This window comes from Branchiostoma lanceolatum, chromosome 15, assembly GCF_035083965.1.
Source record: "Branchiostoma lanceolatum isolate klBraLanc5 chromosome 15, klBraLanc5.hap2, whole genome shotgun sequence".
Taxonomy (NCBI): domain Eukaryota; kingdom Metazoa; phylum Chordata; class Leptocardii; order Amphioxiformes; family Branchiostomatidae; genus Branchiostoma; species Branchiostoma lanceolatum.
Genome location: NC_089736.1, coordinates 950,656 through 971,975, shown reverse-complemented (window position 1 = coordinate 971,975; position 21,320 = coordinate 950,656). Strand labels below are relative to the sequence as shown.

Here is a 21,320-nt window from a genome sequence, read left to right as displayed (position 1 = left end):
CTTTAGTTAGTAACTGTCCTACAAATGCACCATCCAAACATGCCGCTTGAAATATCTTCTTCTTCTTGTAGAGCTTTTATATGTTTCTTGCACGCAGTAGTTTCACATGTAGCTGTCTATAATGAATAAAGCATGTCGTATTGTCTGTCCCCTTTGTATAATGCACCATTCAAAACGGCAGAAATGTACCGCAACGATTTCAAGGAGAACAGCATGATATATGACTCAAATTTCCTTCGTGGCAACAAACCGTTATCCTTAAGACAATATATTTTCGCTCCTCGCAGCTGATTTAGTAGACGGAGAGGCGTCGGAGCCAGAGGAGCCGGAGGGCATTCCTCCGTACTTCACACAGAAGCCGACCTCCCAGACAGTAGAGGAGGGGCAGGACGTGAAGTTCGTCTGCAAGCTCGTAGCCGCCCCCTCCCCTCAGGTATGTATCTTGGGTGTCACTAAGTGCTGGAAATAACCGAAAACAACCGGAATTAACCGAAATCAACCCAAACCATCAGAAAACAAACCGAAAACAACTGATAACATTATCTTTGAATCTTTTTATTGAAATTGTCTTTTTTACTCCGGTGCATAAATTGTTTGTAACGAGGTTTCAACTGTTCTATTCTAACGGAAGGTGGATTAAAAAGAGTATTTGTTTGGTTTAGGATGTGGAGCATAGTGATTCGTGTATGTAGTGCAGTGGCCTGTGCAGCTCTGGACAACGTTTTATCACAATGATATTTCGGAAGCCATACTAGTTAACTTTGTTTCATCATGACGAATTCATATATATATTTTCCATCATTACTATGAAAGAAAAGTGATTGTAATCTCTCGAAACGTTCAATTTGCTAACGTAGGTTATTAATGTGAAGCTACATTACATGCATGCTGTGATAATATACAAATATTTACAGTTGTTTTAAAAGCTAAGCGTTTCTCTTCACGATTATCCCCTTGTAGATTACGTGGTATCATGGAAACAAGACTGTGAAAGTCGCAGGTCGCTTCTCTGTCGAGATCGAGGCAGACGTCCATCATTACGTAGTCACGTTCACAATCAGAGAGACTAACCCAAAGGATGCTGGGAGTTACATCATCACGCTCAGCAACTCGGTTGGAGAGGCGAAGGCGATGGTTTCACTCACGGTGGAACGTAAGGAAAATATTATGTACATGATACACTACAGATCCTGACGGAAAGTTCTGTAAACACTTGAGCCCCCCTCTCACTGGACCCGCGGCATGCTGGCGTCGTCGCTGCGGCCGATCGAATTGACAAAGCACTCAACGAATTCCATCGACAAAAAACGAATCTTTTTAAGCTTTGTGTCTTTTGTTGTCTTTTTGGTCATACTTGTGCGTTTTGAATGATATCCCCATTATAAAGTCAAGGGTAACACAAATCCAGTTTATGACGCAGCGACGCCACCAGCGTGCCGCGTGTCCAGTGAGAGGGGGGGGGGGGGGCTTTAGTGATATAGACCAGAAACAGACGAATGTGTCAGTAAGATTCTGTGGCTGCTGTGTGCTGTGTTATAGACTTGCAAGTTCATACACACACAAAAATGAGCGGATTATATATCTCAAAAAAGTATACACAGGCTTCTTTTTCACTTTGCTTGAACCCCGTAAACATTATGAAGATAATACATATTGGAAGAGAATGTACATGATACATGGAAACATTGCTCGATTCCAAATCTACATTTAGACCTTTCCTACTCCATTTGGTGGTGTTAACTATAAACAGTATGTGTTTTAAACCATTTAAATAACACGGTAGTGTACACAATTATTTACCAATGGCTGCCTTACTTACCTACAGGGCCAAAGAAGGAGGAAGTACAGGACTTCAGGGCCAAACTAAAGACTAAGAAAGTCGAGGAGAAGCCACCGGAACCGGAATTACCTCAGGAAATCCCCGCCGCTTTCGTCAAAGTGCCGAAAAACCTCTTCGTCCTTGAGGGCAAGCCGGGAAAGTTTGAATGTAAATATATCGGAGAACCACAACCCAACCTGACGTGGTACCGCAATGATGTGCCTCTTCCCGAGGATGAGAGATTTAGAGTTGGGATGACGGACTCAGGGATGTGTGTGCTCCACATAGACAGCATCACGGTAGAGGACGCCGGGTGGTACAAGTGCGTCGTGTCCAACCAACACGGGGAGCAGTCATGCTGCGCCAAACTGATGGTGGAAGGTAGAGACATTTCAGCAGTGTGACGTGGACTAACCGTAGGCCATACTAACAAACATGGATTTGAAGAGGACTGTGGATAGATAGTTGTGCATGGACCATGGCAGTATTAATGCATACCAACATGTGCAGGCAGCTCCTATGTATTTGTACTTTATCAACGTTTAATAAGACTGGTACCTCATTTTATTTCTAGTAAGTAAAAAATTCGCATACTAACAAATAATACTTTCATCTTTAACGTAGTTCAACAGATTGGTACGACGACTTGTGACATGTACTAACACCAGATGTAAAGGAATGATTATACAGAGTTTGTAGTCTGTTTATAGAAATGTATGTGATAGCTTGCCAGTACCAGTGCAGTGTTATTTTCTACTTTCAAGACTGATTTGTTTTTGTTTTTCTAATAAATGTATTTCTTGCTTTACTTTACCTTGCTTTTATCAATTATGACGAAATACTGCATTCTCTTTGGCTTGGCATGCTGTTTGCACCTGATGTCTATTTATACGATAATGTAGCAATTGTTGACTCCAGTATGGCTTGGGGGTCTTGAATGTAGTTGTAACAAGCCACTCCTGTACTCTAGACGAACCGGAAGTTGTAGAGGAAGCTCCGGCTGTAGAGGAACCTAGAGACATTCCCACTATAGAAGAGGAACCCGTAACAGTAACAGAGGACACTTCCATTGTCGACCAGCTTCGCCAGGCAGCCGTTCAGATTAACGGGGAAACAGTAGAAAGCAAAGTAGAACAAGTCAAAGTTGAAGAGAAGAAGGTAACAGCGACCCCTAGCAGAGACATAACCGATGCTGCTGAGCACAGCGAAACCCTTACAGAGTTGAAAGTAGACGAGGGGTTAGACTTAAAACGAGCCAAGTCGCCTCTAGTCGAGTTTCCCCACGACAAGGACAGGACATTTTCTGGTGCATCAGTAGAGAGCCCGGTTCCTGAAGACTTCCTGTCAGCAGAGGAGGGTCCGGTGGAAGATGAAGAAGGTCCAACCCCTCCTGCGTTCCTCCAAACCATGGAAGATTTCATAGTCGTTCCAGGAGAACCCGCCCTGTTCCAGTGTAGGGTGACGGGAAATCCTACACCGGAAGTGTCCTGGTTCAAAAACGGCGCCAAAATCGAGCCCAGTGACCACTACTCCATAGAGCTCTCTGACGCGGGTCTGACGTCACTGACCATTCATGACGTCACAGAACAGGACGAGGCGGAGTACACCTGCACGGCCATGAACTCAGCCGGAAGCGCCTTCTGTACGGCCGACATCTTCTTCTCAGGTAAATGTCTACGTGCTGCTTGCCTCCTTGTTGTGTTGTTTATTGTTAGTTTATAACTTTTGTTTAAAGATATTGCTTGCTTGCTAAAATATCATGGCAATAGCTACCCATGTATAACTCCCTTGTTTAACTGAATGGCTTGTCTGTATACAGAAACTTTCAGTCAAAGCATTAAGGGTACTTATTACATTGAGTAACTATGACAGGTTTTCTTGCACCGATCCTTGTAGGGATGGGAAGATGCATGCGCGCACAGCATTGAATTGCAAACAGCTGGTGTACCATTGTAGCACAAATGCATGCATTGTATTGAATAGCATATACTTTTATAACTTAGAAGGAGATATTCAGCCTTTTGCCAAGTTGCCGCATGTGCAGCGCGTCAAAGCTTGTTGTTCATGGCTGTGAATGCGGAGTGCCAGGCAATGCATGCTGCACGCTGAAGTCGTCTTCTCTACCACTGTTTCCGTCTGAGGAAAAAGTTTCTCAAACGTTTCTCTCCTCCACAACCAGAGGAAAGCCGCGGAGAGAAGCTCAAGACCAAACTCGAGCAGAAGAGGATCTCCCAGAGAGAGATGATCGTGGAGTTCCCTCCCGAGTCCGAGGCTCCGGCGGAGGAGAAAGACGAAACCGCCGACTCCAAACCGCCCAAGTTCGTCGGCGACATCATCGACGAGATTGTGCGGGTGGAAGTCGGCGGGACGGCGCGCTTCACCCGGCGGGCGGAGGGGCGACCCAAGCCGCAGCTCATCTGGTACAAGGACGATGTCGAGATCGAGCCGGGAGGACGGTTCACCATCGAGTACAGTAACGACGGGAGCAGCAGCCTGGTCATCCCTAACGTGCGCCCGGAGGATGAGGAGGAGTATATCTGCCGGGCGGTTAACGAAGCCGGGCAGGCCATGTGCTACGCCGATCTCATAGTAGATCGAGGTTAGTTACACTTCCACAGCGCGAGCACCACAGCAGTACAACCATCAAATCCATGCTTTATCTATCTCTAAACAGAACAGAAATATATGTAGCTAAATGAATAAAGTCTAGTAAGCATATTCTCTCGTGTGCTCATGTGTATAATCGCAGACTTGCTTCACTTTACTATTCTTTTGTGCCTTGTATAATTTATGTCATCTATCAGGAAGTGGCAGTACTTAAATAGTTTGATTTTCTGTGATCTTTCTATTATACATATTATGATACCAAATGGGTTTTTGGTTCTCACTCTAGTTACCCAGCAAACAGAGGAACCAGCCTCGCCAATTTTTGAAATGCCAGTCGCAGACGAAAAAGTCGTTGCCCAAGAGATCCTTATGGCAGAAACAGCTGACTTGATCACAGAGAAAGAAACAAAAGTAGACGGTGTAGGGGATGAAGTCTCTTTCGAGGAAAAAGTAGTCGAGGTTGCTCCAGAAGAACCAAAAGCGTTGGAGGAGCCTCAGGTAAAAATTCAAGAAGACGTTCTCTCCGGAATATTGGTCAAGGAAAAGAAATCGGAGGAGGGAGAGGAATCACCATCCTCTCATGCTAGGGTGCACTTCGCTCCAGGAGAGTTACAGCATCAGTTAGAGAAGGAACAGCTACACGTAGGGCTGCTAGAAGGAGTGCTGAGACGCTCATCTATAGTGTCCGATAGTGGCTATGAGGGTGATGGCGAGGAGCCAAAATCGCCACCCTTTGACGCTGTTGTACCCTTGCAAATCGAAGAAGCTAGAACCCAGGAAGAAGAAGTACATGTTGTCGGCAGCGGAGAAACCAAAGAAGTTAAAGTTGGACTCCGCATAGGCGAGCCAGGTAAGAGAATACGAATTCATGTCGAGCCCAAACAGGAGGGTGAAACCCCTGAAAGCTTTGAAATCCACAGGGAGGAAAATATCCTGAAAATACACAGGGAAGGACGGGAGACTCAGGTGATGAAAATCGACGGGAAACTGACTGCAGAGGACGTAATCACACAGCTGCAGGCAGCAGGAGCGCCGCATGAGGTCGCTTCTGCAGTAGGACAGTCCATCGTTAGGGCGTTCACCAGCACAGAACTTCGCACAAGACCGGGAGTTCTCCGCTTTTTCACTGAAGAAGGCGACGAAGAAAGGCTTGATTCCGAAGTGCAGATCATTCCTGACGAGCATCCAGAGATCCTCCCAACTGCTAAGGCAAAGAAGGAGAAGCCTTTACAAGAACCTCCATCTATCGTTAAGGTAAATCGACTAACAAGAATCGTGACCATAATCCGACAGAATGGAGAGTCGGAACAGGTAAAGCTAGACTCAGACGTCAGCATGGAAGGTGTGATTAAAACCTTCCTTGCTATCGGCGAACGGCGCGAAGTCGCGGCCGGCATTGCGCAGGTAGTCGTGAGAGTTTTGTCTCCGGACTACGGAGCGGATAGACCCGAGGAGATTTCCATCCGTCTCCACGCGCAGCCAGCTGGCCGCCCGACAAAAACCGACGAACAACGAGTTCAGCCAACAAGAGCCGAGGAACAACGAGTCGGCCCGGTTCGGCTGGAAACGGACGCCGAACATCTACAGGAAACGGTGACCGAACAGACGGCCTCCATCACACTGAACAGAAAAGCGAGAACAATCACGGTGTTCCGCCAGTCTCGTGCACCGAAGATTATCAACGTCAACGCTGAGTTAAGTACAGAAACCATCCAGCGTGCACTCGAGGCTGCAGGGGAGCGACCCGAAGTCGCGCTGTCCATCGCTCAGGTGGCTGCAAAGACCCTGATGGCGGACACAAGCACGGAGGAGATCACCATACGTCTGAAACCTCAGGTTGTATCAGAAGGAGGCGTTGTCTCGGACTCGACTATCCGACGTCCTTCACCAACGGAAGAGGCTGCTCTGACCATCAGAGTCAACAGACCAACTGGGATGGTGATGATCTTCCACAACGGACAGGAACGGATCCTACAGGTGCAAGGAGACTTCACGCCTGAGAATGTGGAAAACGCGCTGAGAGCCGTCGGCGAGAGGAGGGATCTTACGGAAGCCGTTCTTGAGACCTACGCTAGAGCTGTAGCCACCGGTGCCGCTGAAACGGAGATTACGTTCCATCTCAAACATAAACCGGCGCAGACGGAAGTTCAGCGCGAATTCATCCAACCAACTCCGGCAGTTGAAGCCACAGTTAAGGTTAACAGGGAGACCAAACTGGTGATAATCACAAGAAATGGACAAGAACAGCGGATCACAGTCCAAGGAGAACTAACTGCTGAGAACATTAGAAAGGCCCTGTTAGCCGCTGGCGAGAGAGCAGAGGTAGCTTCAGCTGTTTCTCAAACCTTCTCTAAAATTGTTTCCAGTCAGACGAAGGCAACTGAAATAGTTTTTAACATAAAGCCGCGTGCCCAGCAGACAGCCGGTGCGTCGTTAAAGCCTCTGCGCTTGGAGCTCGCACCGTCCCCAGCCGAGACAGTCTCAGAGCTAACGGCCGTGATCACCGTCAATCGGCAGACTAATGTCATGACTCTAGTGAAGAACGGGACCGAGAAAACCTTCCCGATACAGGGAGAGCTCTCTTCTGAAGTAATCAGGACCATACTGATCGCTGCGGGAGAGAGAGACGAGGTGGCTGCAGCTATAGCCCAGACGTACGACAAAGCTGTCGCTAAAGACCCTAGCGCCAAGAAGGTTAAGTTTAACTTAAAGCTGAAGGTGCGGGGAGCGGAGAGGCGACAGAGAGAACCTCTCCGACTCCGTCTGCAAGTATCTCCCATGGAGATAACTCAGCAGCAGGAGACAACCATCAAAGTCAATAGAAGAGTTAACACGTTAATAGTCCTGAGAGGTGGACAGGAACACTGGGTTAAAATCGGTGAAAACGTGAACGCAGAAAACATCATCGAAAGGCTTCTTGCTTTTGGGGAGAGACCCGAGATTGCGGAAGCTGTGGCACAGACGTTCACGCAGGCAGTTGCGAGGGACCCGAACACGTCCGAAGTCACCTTCCATTTGAAACCGACACCAGTAAGATTAGTGAGTAGCATAACCCAGGAAGAAGCGCAGAAACTTGAGAGAGAAGAAGTTGATGAAAATGTTCAACTGCTCACTGTACGGGTGAACAGGCAAACGAAAAAAATAACAATCCTTCGGCCAGGGCAGAAGTCAAAGAGCTTCAAAATATTCCTGGTGGAACCTGAAACTGTTGGCGCTAGGCTGTCGGCAGAAGGTGAACCAGATGAGATCTGTTCTGCGGTTTCCGACGCGATTGCGCAGGTTCTAGAGGCAGATCCGGAGATGAAGACTTCTCCAGAGATAACAATCCACTTAAAGTCCACCGCCCAGCCGCGAAGGAAGGAGAAGAAGGTGCGGTTCCATCCTGTGGTTCTCGAGGAAACCTTCATTCCCGGAGAGACGACCATTTCTGTCCACAAAGCCAGCAGGACAGTCACGATGCACGTGGAGAAACTTCCGCCCGTAGCCCGGCAGATGGAAGTACCGCTGTCCGCGGAAACCGTCAAGGGCATTCTGCAGGAATTCAAAGTCGAGGACGGCCTTGCCTCTATCATCACTCACTGTGTGGAACAGACACTGTTAGTAGATGGGGGTCTTCCTGAGGTCAATGTCCTCCTACAACCTTTCGGAGCGCGGAACGTTCAATTAATGGTGACCTACGAAGGTGACATCCCTGCTGGATCCGAGTTCCTGCAGAGGTTCTACCACGAGGAGGAGGTTCCGAAGACGAAGAAGAGGCGCGTGCACTTCAAACCAGTCATGGTCGAGCACACCACGATTCTCCGCGAAACGAAAATCAGAATCAGCAAAGTGGAGAAAACGGTCACAGTTTACGTGGACGAGCTGCCCACGAAAGAGAAGCGGCTCGAAATCCCGCTGTCATCCGACGTTGTTTTTGCAATACTGAAAGAGTTTGATATCGACGACATGATATCAGCCATGATTACGCAAGTCGCCGAACAGGTGCTGTTCATAGAGGAGGGGTTACCTGAGGTGAGCGTGCTTCTCCAGCCTGTGTCGGCAGGTGGCGCTAGAATGACGGTGACGTTTGAGGGAGCACTGCGCGAGGGAGCGCAGTTCCTACAGTCCATGTTCGCCACGCGTGAATCTACAACAGTAGAACAGGAGACGCGGCGCCGGGTCGAGTCCGAAGTCGAGATGATCCCACCATATTTTACGGTCAAGCCAAAGCCATTGACGGTCGACGAAGGCCAGAGTGCAGAGTTTTTGTGCGAGGTGGTGGCATCGCCAGAACCACAGGTATTGTCTACCATAAGTTACATCCCCATCCCACTAGGCCGGCGACCTCGCTGCGCTCTCACTGCGACCTGAAATTTGAAAGAGCGCTCAACGAACCTTTCTACTCTGTTGCATGGTCAATGGTTACACAAATTCAATACAGGTCGCAGGGAAGGCGCAGCGAGAGCTCCGTCTAGAGGAATGGAGACCTTGCCTTGCGATTACTTAGATACTGATCTTTCTCCAGTCTTTTACAATGATTTTCAATCCTCAGTTGATGTATGCTTCATGCATTGTTCCGACGTTCTTCACAGATAAAATGGTATCACGGAAACCGACAAGTGAAACCAGGCGGCCGCCTCACAGTAACAACAACGAACGGGAACGAAAATCTGTATGTGATCACTCTTTGCATACAGCAGTCTGCAGCGAAGGATTCCGGAAAGTATGTTCTCGAAGTTAGAAACGAAGCAGGGGAAGCCAAAGCCATGATTTCCCTACAAGTACAAAGTGAGTTTGATCTTCATTGCCCATTGTATTACATGGATGCAGATTCCTATCAGACTGCTCTGCCATCTTTTACATGGACGTCTTTTTTTGTCGTAATTTCAAAGTTTCTTTCTTAAGTCCTGATAACTAATTATTTTGTGCCTTTGTTTTACAGAGCCAGTAGTTGAGGAGAAACTAGACTATAAAGTCCCGTTAAAAACAGTAAAACAGAAGGCGGAGCAGGAACCAGTAGCCAAAGCCAAGCAGCAGCCCGCAGCCTTTATTAAAGTGCCCAAGAATTGTACAGTAGTAGAGGGAGAGAACGGCATGTTTGACTGTAAAGTCAGTGGGGAGCCTCGACCCTCGCTTAAATGGTACAAAGATGACCAAGAGCTAAAGGGAGAACGGTACGTCGTAGACTATAATCCGTCAGGCGTTTGCGTTTTGTACATTCAGGATGCGACAACGTCTGACTCGGGCTGGTATTCGGTCACCGTGTCCAATGAACTTGGCGAGCAGACAATGCGCTCTAAACTAACCGTTGAACTTAAACCTGTGGAGGAAGAATCAACCCCAGAGGTTCCTCGCGAGATGGAACAAAGGGTAGTGCGGAAGATAAAGTTTCAGCCAATAATGCTGGAGCGCTTTATCATCAAAAGAAAGATCACAATTTACATTAGCAAACTTCAGAAGAAAGTGTCTGTTCACTTTGAAGGGTCACCTGTCAAGGAAAAACATCTTAAGATGTTAGAACTGACCCAAAAGACCTTAATGTCAATTTTTAAGGAGTTCAAACTTGAGGTGTATCTAATCTCTGTCATAATGCAGATTGCAGAACAAATACTTTTCATTGAGAACGGACTTCCAGAAATAACCATCATCCTTAAGCCCTTCCGGACACAGACTCAGCTACAGATGACATTCGAAGGTGCGATTTCTGAAGAAACCCACCGCGGAATCTTAAAGATACAGCTTCGTCTTCCGTCAATGGAGGTAGCTGAAGAAGCTGTCGAAGAGACACTGGCAGTCGCACCTGAAGAAGTCTCAAACGAGGCAGTGGTAGAGAAGCCAGAACCCGTCGAACCTTCTGAGCCCGTTGAACAAGAGTCAGCAGTAGTCCAGCCCATAGAATTAGCAGACGTAACGAGCGAAACTATCGAGTCACTCCCGGAGAAACCTGTAGACCTAGACGAGGTGTCCTCAGAAGGGCCTGAACCAGAAGACGTCGCTCCCTTCTTTATCGAGAAACCCAAAGCGATGTCTGTAGAAGAAGGGCAAGACGTGGAGTTTGTCTGTAAGGTCATGGCGTCTCCTACTCCACAGATTACCTGGTACCAGGGTAACCGGGTTCTTAAATCTAGCGGCCGACTTAAGATTACCATAGAATCAAGCGGGCAGGTACACACAACGACTCTTGTGATTAAGAAGGTGGCGCCCAAGGATTCAGGCAACCTGTTACTAGTAATTGCAAATGACTACGGAGAGGCCAGGGCTATGATTTCTCTTCAGTTGGTTACTGTGAAAAAAGAGGAAATAGTCGACTTCAGAAAACAACTTAAGACGGCTAAACAGGAAAAGGTAAAACAGGTTGTCAAACAGGAAAAGCCTAAGGAGGAAGTCAAAGAAGAGAAAGCAGAAGAACAGATTGTTCAAGACGAACAGCCAAAGCAGGAAGTCATAGAAGAAATGTTAGAAGTAAAGCCAGGTGAAAAAGGGGACCCTGCTTCATTTATGAAAGTCCCTAAAAACTACAACGCACCGGAAGGTGAAAACGCCATGTTCGACTGCAAGATTGTCGGCGATCCTCGCCCTTCTGTGAAATGGTTTAAAGATGACCAGGATTTAGAAGGAGAGCGATACACCGTGGACTACAACCCGTCCGGAGTTTGTGTGTTGTACATCCGCGACACCGTCCCATCTGATGCTGGCTGGTACACATGCACGGTCAGCAATCCCTGTGGTACACAGTCCATGCACGCTAAACTTACCCTTGATTTGAAACCTGTAGAAGTGGAACCAAAAACTGGCAAACTAGAACTTCCTTTTATCTCGAAGGAGACAGTCAGAGAAGTACGCGAAGGCCTATCTGAGGCTGCTATATTTGAGAAAATACCAGAAGACTTGTTCATAGAAGAGCCACAGCCACTTGGATCTGCCGAACAAGTCAGGCAAAGCTCAGCTTCGGTTGAACCGATAGAATTGGCCGACGTGTCCACTGAAACCATCGAGTCTCTGCCAGAAGAACAGGTAGACTTAGACGAAGTACTCTCACAAGGACCTGAACCCGAAGACGTCGCGCCTTTCTTCTTTGAGAAACCCAAAGCGATGTCTGTAGAGGAAGGGCAAGACGTGGAGTTTGTCTGTAAGGTCATGGCTTCTCCGACACCTCAGATTACCTGGTACCAGGGAAACCGGGTTCTCAAATCTGGTGGTCGACTAACAATTACTACAGAAACTAGTGGCCAGTTATATATCACATCGCTTATCATTAAGAAGGTAGCGCCCAAAGATTCAGGTAATCTGTTATTGGTAATATCAAATGAGCTTGGAGAGGCCAGAGCTATGATGACTCTTCAGCTGGTAACAGTGACAAAAGAGGAAAAGGTGGACTTCAGAAAACAACTCAAGACAGCCAAACAGGAAAAGTTAGTCAAGCAGGAATCAACAAAGGAAGAGATCGAAGAAGAAAAAGCAGAGGTAAAACCAGACGAGAAGGCAGAGCCTGTTGCTTTCGTCAAGGTTCCTAAGAACTACGAAATACCGGAGGGAGAAACTGGCATGTTCGACTGTAAGGTTGTCGGCGAGCCACGTCCTTCTGTGAAGTGGTTTAAAGATGACCAAGAGCTGGAAGGCGAGCGTTACACCGTGGACTACAACGCGTCCGGAGTTTGTGTGTTGTACGTCCGCGACACCGTCCCTACAGATGCAGGCTGGTACACATGCACGGTCAGTAATCCTCATGGGGACCAGTTCATGCGCGCTAAACTGAATCTTATCCTGAAACCAGTAGAAGTGGAACCTAAAACCCTTCAAGTAGAGCCGATTCCGTCAGATAACATAGTCACAGAAATAGTCGAAGGCATGTCGGAGGCAGAGATACTTGAAGAAATCCCAGAGGACTTAGTTGTCGAGGAGCCAGAGGAATTTGAATCTGCCGAACGTGTTAAACTTAAGGCAGCCATGGTTAAAGCCATGGAATGGGCTGATGTTTCCAGTGAAATGATGGAGGCGCTTCCAGAAGAACCTGTTGACCTAGACGAAGTCTCCTCCCAAGGACCCGAGCCGGAAGACGTTGCTCCCTTCTTTATCGAGAAGCCCAAGGCTATGTCTGTAGAAGAAGGGCAAGACGTGGAGTTTGTCTGTAAGGTCATGGCATCCCCTACACCACAGATAACCTGGTACCAGGGAAACCGGGTTCTCAAAACTAGCGGCCGACTTAAGATTGCCACAGAAACTAGTGGGCAGTTGTATACAACATGTCTTATGATTAAAAAGATAGCTCCAAAGGATTCAGGCAACCTATTGCTGGTAGTATCAAATGAGTTCGGGGAAGCCAGAGCAATGCTTTCTCTTGAAGTGGTCACCGTGCAGGAAGAAAAAGTGGACTTTAGAAAACAACTTAAAGCAGTCAAACAGGAAACGACGAAACAAATTGTCAAGCAAGAAAAATTAACGGAGGATGTCAAAGAGGAAAAAGTAGAGGTGAAGTCAACCGAGAAGGCAGAGCCTGCTAGTTTCGTCAAGGTTCCAAAGAACTGCGAAGCACCCGAAGGGGAGACCGCTATGTTTGACTGTAAGATTGTCGGTGATCCACGTCCTTCCCTAAAATGGTCTAAAAATGACCAAGACCTTGAAGGAGAACGCTACACCGTGGACTACAACCCGTCCGGGGTTTGTGTGTTGTACGTCCGCGACACCGTCCCTACAGATGCAGGCTGGTACACTTGCACGGTCAGCAACCCTCATGGTGAACAATCTATGCGCGCTAAACTTACGCTTGACTTGAAGCCCGAGGAGCCTACGATGATCCAAGCAAACGGGTTCTATTCCCCAGACGAAGAAATTGAAACTGTCGAAGGGATTTCTGAGTCAGAGATAATTGAAGAAATCCCGGAAGAGTTGATCGTTGAAGAGCCAGAAGAGTATGTAGGTGCAGAGCTTGTCAAACAAAAATGTGCCTCACTCGAACCAATGAGAGAAACTGACGTAACCAGTGAAATAATGGAAGCTCTCCCGGAGGAGCAGGTAGATCTGGAAGAAGTCTCCTCACAAGGAGCTGAACCTGAAGACGTTGCTCCCTTCTTTATCGAGAAACCCAAAGCGATATCAGTAGAAGAAGGTCAAGATGTTGAGTTTGTCTGTAAGGTCATGGCTTCTCCTGCACCCCAGATTACCTGGTACCAAGGCAATCGCGTTCTTAAATCTGGTGGCCGACTGAAAATCACAACAGAAACTAGTGGCCAGTTGTATACCACATATCTAAAGATTAAGAAGGTAGCGCCGAAGGATTCAGGAAACTTATTGCTTACTGTGTCCAATGACTACGGAGAGGCCAGAGCAATGATGTCTCTGGAGTTTAAAACGGTGGAAAAGAAGGAAAAGGTAGAATTTAAGAAAAAGCTAAAAACCGTCAAGCAAGAAAAGCCTAAAGAAATAGAACCCGTTAAAAAGACCGAGCCCGCTGCATTTGTAAAGGTTCCGAAGAATTGCAGTACGGTCGAAGGAGAAACCGCCGTGTTTGACTGCAAAGTAGTCGGCGGACCACGTCCTTCCTTGAAGTGGTTTAAGGAAGACCAAGAGCTAGAAGGAGAGCGTTACACCGTGGACTACAACCCGTCCGGAGTTTGTGTGTTGTACATTCGCGACACCGTCCCTACTGATGCAGGCTGGTACGCATGCACGGTCAGCAACCCTCATGGGGAACAGGCCATGCGCGCGAAACTTGCCGTGGAACCGATACTCAAAGAACCTGAACCAAAAGAAGAAGCTGCCAAACTTAAAGATGAGCAAGAACTAATAACTATTACTGAACGCAGGGAAATCACATTTGCCACCTTGATGCTGGAGTATATCACTATCCTCAGGAGGACGCGTATCTTCGTGAGCAGGATCTCCAGACGGCTTGTGGTGTACTTCGAGGAATTAGAGCCAAGGGAAAAACAACTAGAGGTTGAACTGTCGTCTGACTTGGTACTTTCCATCCTGAGGGAATTTGACATTGAGTCAATGCTGGCCTCTTTGATCACACAGGTAGTGGAACAAGTTTTGTTCATTGACGGTGGTTTACCAGAAATCACCATTCTCCTCCAGCCTGTAGGTAACCAGACAGAGCTACAGCTTACATTTGACGGTGAAATGCGTGAAGAATACCGAGTTCTTCAACAACCAATACAACTACAAATCCAACTTCAGTCAGAGGAGGAAGTCAGGGAGGTCGTGGAAGAGCCACTGGAGGCAGCTGTACCTGAGGAAATCCTAGAAGAGGTTGCAGCTGAAGAACCTGAACCCTTGGAGGAACCGGAACTGGTTGAACAGGAATCAGCGTCAGTGGAGCAGACAGAATTTGCCGACGTGACAAGTGAAACGATTGAATCTCTTCCGGAAGAACCTGTAGATCTGGAAGATGTTTCCTCAGAAGGAGAACCTGAACCTGAAGACGTTGCTCCTTTCTTCTTTGAGAAGCCCAAAGCGATGTCTGTGGAAGAGGGGCAAGACGTAGAGTTTGTCTGTAAGGTCATGGCATCCCCTACACCACAGATTACCTGGTACCAGGGAAACCGCGTTCTTAAAACTAGCGGCCGACTAAAGATTACCACAGAAACAAGTGGACAGCTGTATATCACATGTCTTAAGATTAAGAAAGTGGCGCCGAAGGATTCAGGAAATCTCCTTTTGGTTATATCAAACAACCTCGGAGAGGCCAGAGCCATGATTTCTCTTGAGCTCGTCACTGTGAAAAAGGAGAAAACAGTAGACTTTAGGAAACAACTGAAGACCGTCAAACAAGAGAAAATAAGTCCGTACGAGTCTAGAGAGACAAGTGGACAGGTTACACCGGAGGAGAAGGCAGAGCCTGCCGCATTCGTCAAGGTTCCTAAGAACTGCGAAGCACCGGAAGGCGAAACTGCCATGTTTGACTGCAAAGTACTCGGCGAACCTCGTCCCACTTTGAAGTGGTTTAAAGATGACCAAGAACTTGAAGGCGAACGTTACACCGTGGACTACAACCCGTCTGGAGTTTGTGTGTTATACATCCGTGACACTGTCCCTAGCGATGCTGGTTGGTACACATGCACGGTCAGTAATGACCATGGAGAACAGTCCATGCGGGCTAAACTCGTTCTCCATCTAAAACCTGTCGAACCCGAAACCATTGAACCAAAACTGTACTATTCCCCAGACGAAGACATTGAACTTGTTGAAGCTATTCCTGAGTCGGAGATCCTTGAAGAAATCCCGGAAGAGTTAATAGTTGAAGAGCCAGAAGAGTATGTCGGTGCAGAGCTTGTTAAGGAAAAGCGTGCGCTACTTGAGCCAATGAAAGAAACTGACGTAACGACTGAAATAATGGAGGCTCTCCCAGAGGAGCAGGCAGATCTGGACGAAGTCTCCTCACAAGGACCTGAACCCGAAGACGTTGCTCCCTTCTTTATCGAGAAGCCCAAAGCGATGTCAGTAGAAGAAGGGCAAGACGTTGAGTTTGTCTGTAAGGTTTTGGCGTCCCCTGCTCCACAGATTACCTGGTACCAAGGTAACCGCGTTCTCAAAACTAGCGGCCGACTTAAGATTACCACAGATACAAGCGGACAGCTGTATACAACATCACTTATCATTAAGAAAGTGGCACCGAAGGATGTAAGAAACCTGATGCTGACTGTTTCTAACGATTGCGGAGAGGTCAGGGCTATGATTTCTTTTGAGTTTTCAAGTGTCAAAAAGGAGGAGAGGGTGGAATTCAAGAAACAGTTAAAGAAAATCGTTAAGCAGGAAAAACCGAAAGAAGTTGAACCTGTCGAAAAGACCGAATCTGCTGCGTTTATCAAAGTCCCAAAAAACTGCAATACACTCGAAGGGGAGACCGCTATGTTTGACTGTAAGGTTGTCGGCGAGCCACGTCCTTCACTAAAATGGTCTAAAGATGACCAAGACCTTGAAGGAGAACGTTACACCGTGGACTACAACCCGTCCGGAGTTTGTGTGCTGTACATCCGTGACACCGTCCCTTCTGACGCAGGCTGGTACACTTGTACGGTCAGCAACCCTCATGGGGAGCAGTCCATGCGCGCGAAACTTGCCGTTGAACCTAAACCTGTACCCATAGAGCCCGAACCGGAACTTGAAGAACCAGCACTTGGGGAAGATAAAGACCTCTTGACTATAGTCGAACGCAGGGAAATCACATTTGCCACTTTGCTGCTCGAATACATCACTATCCTAAAGAGAACACGCATTTTTATCAGCAGAATCTCCAGGCGACTTGTTGTATACGTTGAGGACTTAGAGCCGAAAGAAAAACAACTAGAGGTTGAGCTGTCGTCTGACTTGGTCATTTCTATCTTAAAAGAGTTTGACATACAAACAATACTAGCTTCCTTGATCACACAGGTCGTGGAACAAGTGCTGTTCGTAGACGGTGGTTTACCAGAAATAACGATTCTTCTCCAGCCAGTAGGTAACCAGACAGAGCTGCAGATTACATTTGATGGCGAAATACCGGAAGGATCTCGATTTCTTGAACAGAAGATCCAACTAGAACTGAGTATGCCAGCTGAGGAGGAGGTTGAAGAAGTTGTTCAGGAGACTCAGGAGGCAGCTCAGGACTTGGCTTTAGAGGAGCCCCTCGAACCTTCAGAACCTGTCGAACTAGAGTCCCTTTCAGTAGAACCGATAGAATTGGCTGACGTGTCGAGTGAAGTGATTGAGTCGCTTCCTGAGGAAACCTCAGAAATAGAGGACGTTTTCTCAGAAGGGGAGCCTGAACCTGAAGACGTTGGCCCCTTCTTTGTTGAGAAACCGAAAGCGATGTCTGTAGAAGAAGGGCAAGACGTGGAGTTTGTGTGTAAGGTTATGGCATCCCCTACACCACAGATTACCTGGTATCAGGGAAACCGCGTTCTTAAATCTGGCGGCCGCTTGAAAGTTACAACAGCCTCAAGCGGTCACGTGCATACTACGTCACTTAAAATCAAGAAAGTGGCAACAAAGGATTCAGGAAAGCTCTTACTGGTCGCTTCCAATGATTACGGAGAGGCTAGGGCAATGATCTCCCTCCAACTGGTAACTGTGAAGAAGGAGGAAAAAGTAGACTTTAGGAAACAACTGAAGACAGTCAAAGAGGAAACGACAGAAGTAGAGCTAGACGAAAAGGCAGAGCCTGCTTCATTTGTTAAAGTTCCCAAAAACTTCGACACACTGGAGGGAGAAACGGCTGAGTTCGACTGTAAGGTTGTCGGTGAGCCACGCCCTTCCCTGAAGTGGTCTAGAGATGACCAGGATTTAGAAGGAGAACGTTACGTAGTGGACTACAACCCGTCCGGAGTTTGTGTGTTGTCCATCCAAGATACCGTCACATCTGACTCGGGCTGGTACACATGCACGGTCAGCAATGATCACGGACAACAGTCCATGCGCGCTAAACTTACTGTTGAACTACAGCCTGAAGAACCCCAGATAGTCCAGCTCGAGTCGCACCTTCCCGTACAGGAAGACGTTGGGACTCTTGAAGCACTGTTAGAGTCAGACATACTTGCAGAGATACCAGTGGAGCAAATTGTTCCAGAACCAGAGCCGCTGGTACCTGCAGAACTTGTTGAACCAGAATTAGTCTTAGTTGAACCAATAAAAGAGACTGACGTCGACAGTGAACCATTAGAATCCATTCCAGAAGAGCCGGTGCATCTGGAGGAAGTGACGTCAGAAGGAGAGCCAGAACCGGAAGACGTTGCTCCCTTCTTTGTCGAGAAACCGAAAGCGATGTCTGTCGAAGAAGGACAGGATGTCGAGTTTGTCTGTAAGGTTATGGCGTCTCCTGCACCACAGATTACCTGGTACCAGGGAAACCGCGTTCTTAAAACTAGCGGCCGACTAAAGATCACCACAGAGACAAGCGAGATGTTGTATACCACCTCTCTTATGATCAAGAAGGTCGCGTCAAAGGATTCAGGAAACTTTCTTGTGAGCCTGTCAAATGCGTACGGAGAGGCCAAAGCCATGATGACTCTCCAGTTAGAGACTCGGGAAAAAGAAGAAAAACCCAAGTTCCTAAAGCAGTTGAAAACCGTAAAGCAAGAAAAGGTCGAGGTCGTAGAAACAGTTGTTGAAAAGAAAGAACCAGCGGCTTTCATCAAAGTTCCCAAAAACTGGACAGGTATAGAAGGAGAGAACGCGATTTTCTATTGCAAAGTCAAGGGCGAACCTCGCCCCACACTTACATGGTCCATTGGAGATAAGACCCTTGAAGGTGACCGGTACGTTGTAGACTACAACCCATCAGGGGTTTGTCTGTTGTACGTTCAGGACGTTGTTCTCTCCGACTCCGGTTGGTACTCTTGTACAGCCTCTAACGATTCTGGCGAACAGACGATGCGGGCAAAACTCATCGTCGAGCCTAAGGCTGTAGAGTCGGTAGAAACACCAGAAGAACAACAGGAAGAACAAATAGAAGTACAGGAGAGTAAATCCTCACATCTTACTGTAGAGAAACGGATGGATCTACGGTTTGGGCCTATCATGCTCGATTTTGTCACGTATGAAACAAACTACAAAATCCACATCAACAGGATTGAGCGATCCATAACTCTGTATGTTGAACAACTGGAGACGCGGGAAAGAAAGATGGACATCGCGCTCTCCTCTCAGATGGTTTTCTCTATCTTAAAAGAGCTCGAACTCCAGGAAACGCTGGCGTCAGTCGTTTCCCAGATCACAGAACAGGTGCTCTTCGTTGATGGAGGGTTACCAGAAGTAGTCATTTCAGTCGAGCCCCAAAAACCTCAGGGCGTGCTGGTCTTTGCTACTTTTGAAGGCGTAGTGCCCGAGGAAACTGCCACATTTTTCGGCACTCAGCAAACGCTTGAAATTAAACAGAGTTTTGTGACTGAGGAAATCGTGGATGAACAGCAGAGGGCTGTGGTAGTGGAGGAAGTCGACTCCGGGAGTCGTGTAGGGATTGAAGCTAGACCTGAAGTAGCTGAGAGTGTGGAGCCTATTCCTCAAGAACCCGAGGTTGTGGAGCCTCCTGTATTGGTTGAACCGGAAATGATTACCGTTGAACCCATGAAAGTTCCGGAAGTAACAGTCGAACCAATGGAACCTCTTCCTCTCGAACCTGTGACGTTCGAGGAAGTGACGTCAGACCCCGAACCAGAGCCCGAACCTGTCAACCCAAGCATCATAGAAAGACCCAAATCTTTGACCATTTCCGAGGGAGAAGACGTAACATTCCCATTTAAAATATTCGCCTCCCCCACTCCAGAGGTACTGTATACTCCAGTTTTCCTACTTTGAAACTTTTCAGATTTTTTGTGTGATTTTGTTGACTGGAGCAGTTTGTATTTACGTCCTGTTATGGTTTTTTTCTCCATAGATTACATGGTATCAAGGAAACCGTGTTATCAAGTCTGGAAGTCGGTACAACATTGAGGTAAAATCGAGCGGTCATATCCACTATGTGGTCTTACGGCTGAAAAAGGCCGGGCCTAAGGATTCTGGAAAATACATGCTGGACATTGTGAACGCCTTTGGACAGGCGAAGGCCATGGTGACTCTTCAACTACAAAGTACGTATGCTGCCCTTTTTAATCTCTGATATTTTGGCATTGAATAAGTCTAGAACATTTTTACCTTAATGTCACGTGTTTTGATGCATGTCTGTAACGATTTTCTCCCACTTTTCCAGAAACCAAGACAGAAGAAAAAGTCGACTTCAAAGCTCAACTAAAATCCAGGAAGGTGGAGAAGAAGGAAGAGGTAGAAATCTCGAGGGAAGAAGCAGCTAGCTTCATCCGAGTCCCGAAGAACTGTTCTGTCCTTGAGGGTGAATCGGCGACCTTCGATTGTAAGGTTGTCGGAGACCCCGCACCGGAAGTGACGTGGTACTTCAACGACGCCGACCTGTCCTTGAGCGAGCGGTGCCGCGTGGAGGTGACCGAGCCAGGCGTGTGCACGCTGGTTCTACAGGAGACGCGCGTGTGCGACGCCGGGTGGTACTCCTGCACGGTGAGGAACGCGCTAGGGGAGCAGACCATGCACGCCAAGCTGGCGGTGGAGCCGAAGGTCGAACAGCCGACGGAGCCGCCCACCCTGTCCGCGCGCGCCTTCCTGCAGAAGTTCGTGCAGTACGAGATGCTGTACCACCGGTTCCACGTCACCGGGCATCTACCGGAGGTCACGCAGAAAAAGCAACCTACAGGTAGATGTTGTCGAGTATGACATCATCATGACGTCATCCCAGCCATCATGACGTCATCCAGTCATCATGACGTCATCCAGCCATCATTAAGCCAAGCAGTCGACGATTCATGACGTCATCTCCACCCATTCCAGAAGAATGACGTCACCTCCTTCAGGACGCACTTGCACTTCATCGCATTGCCGTCACTGCGCGACAAATAAATCACATTTCTTCACAGACAGTTCATTTTGCCAGAAAGAGAAGTTATCATACTGCAAAGTTCACCACACACACACACATTCTCATCTCACCATGATCTCTTTGATACTCTTTTTTTCAGGTGATTACATATAAGAGTGAGTGTGGAAATCTAACGGCAATGTTTCTCTCATGGTTTAGCCGAAGAGGAGGCTCCCCCGCTGATCCCGCCGTCGTTCTCGCGAGAGTACGGCGAGATCCGGGCCATGGAGGGCGGGTCCGTGCGGTTCGTTGCCGCCGTGTCCGGCTCCCCGGAGATCGAGGTCGCCTGGTTCAAGGACGGAGCTGAGCTTCACGAGGGACCCAAGCACTGGATCCTGTTCGATGACAATGTTGCTGTACTGGCTATTCCCAGGTAAACTCAGGAAGTGCTCCCCTCTGGTTGGCAAACCAGCGGGATAAACATGTTTAGAACGTCATATTACATACCTTAGATTGCTGAACTTGCTATCCCAGATGAACTATTAAGGGAATACACTTCTCTGGTTGACCAACTAG

General features: G+C 47.7%; 3 protein-coding genes across 3 annotated transcripts in view; all 3 read left to right on the top strand.

Annotated features, from left to right (window-relative positions):
* The window catches only part of LOC136420989 (titin-like), a 158,647-nt gene that overhangs the window by 12,145 nt on the left and 125,182 nt on the right, over window positions 1-21,320 (top strand). Inside the window, exon 4 of the mRNA XM_066408131.1 lies at window positions 20,964-21,177. Coding sequence (XP_066264228.1) covers window positions 20,964-21,177 — 214 coding nt within the window. The remainder of the gene's footprint in view (window positions 1-20,963; window positions 21,178-21,320) is intronic.
* On the top strand, window positions 3,120-19,717 carry LOC136420957 (muscle M-line assembly protein unc-89-like). Its single transcript, XM_066408098.1, has 5 exons — window positions 3,120-3,485; window positions 3,999-4,418; window positions 4,713-8,704; window positions 8,998-9,193; window positions 9,348-19,717. Exons 1-5 carry the CDS (start codon window positions 3,227-3,229, stop codon window positions 19,676-19,678), a joined length of 15,198 nt encoding a protein of 5,065 aa, XP_066264195.1. The 5' UTR covers window positions 3,120-3,226; the 3' UTR covers window positions 19,679-19,717.
* LOC136420721 (telokin-like) lies at window positions 19,753-20,968 on the top strand. The gene is made up of 2 exons (XM_066407811.1): window positions 19,753-19,950; window positions 20,070-20,968. The coding sequence occupies exons 1-2, from the start codon at window positions 19,890-19,892 to the stop codon at window positions 20,600-20,602; spliced, it is 594 nt and encodes a 197-aa protein (XP_066263908.1). The 5' UTR covers window positions 19,753-19,889; the 3' UTR covers window positions 20,603-20,968.

Coding starts and splice junctions, on each gene's coding strand:
- LOC136420957 (XM_066408098.1), top strand. CDS start 3,227: ATGGAAGATTTCATAGTCGTTCCAGGAGAACCCGCCCTGTTCCAGTGT. Junction 4,419..4,712: donor CGATCTCATAGTAGATCGAG/GTTAGTTACACT, acceptor TTCTCACTCTAG/TTACCCAGCAAACAGAGGAA. Junction 8,705..8,997: donor TGGCATCGCCAGAACCACAG/GTATTGTCTACC, acceptor CGTTCTTCACAG/ATAAAATGGTATCACGGAAA.
- LOC136420721 (XM_066407811.1), top strand. CDS start 19,890: ATGCTGGACATTGTGAACGCCTTTGGACAGGCGAAGGCCATGGTGACT. Junction 19,951..20,069: donor GGTGACTCTTCAACTACAAA/GTACGTATGCTG, acceptor CCACTTTTCCAG/AAACCAAGACAGAAGAAAAA.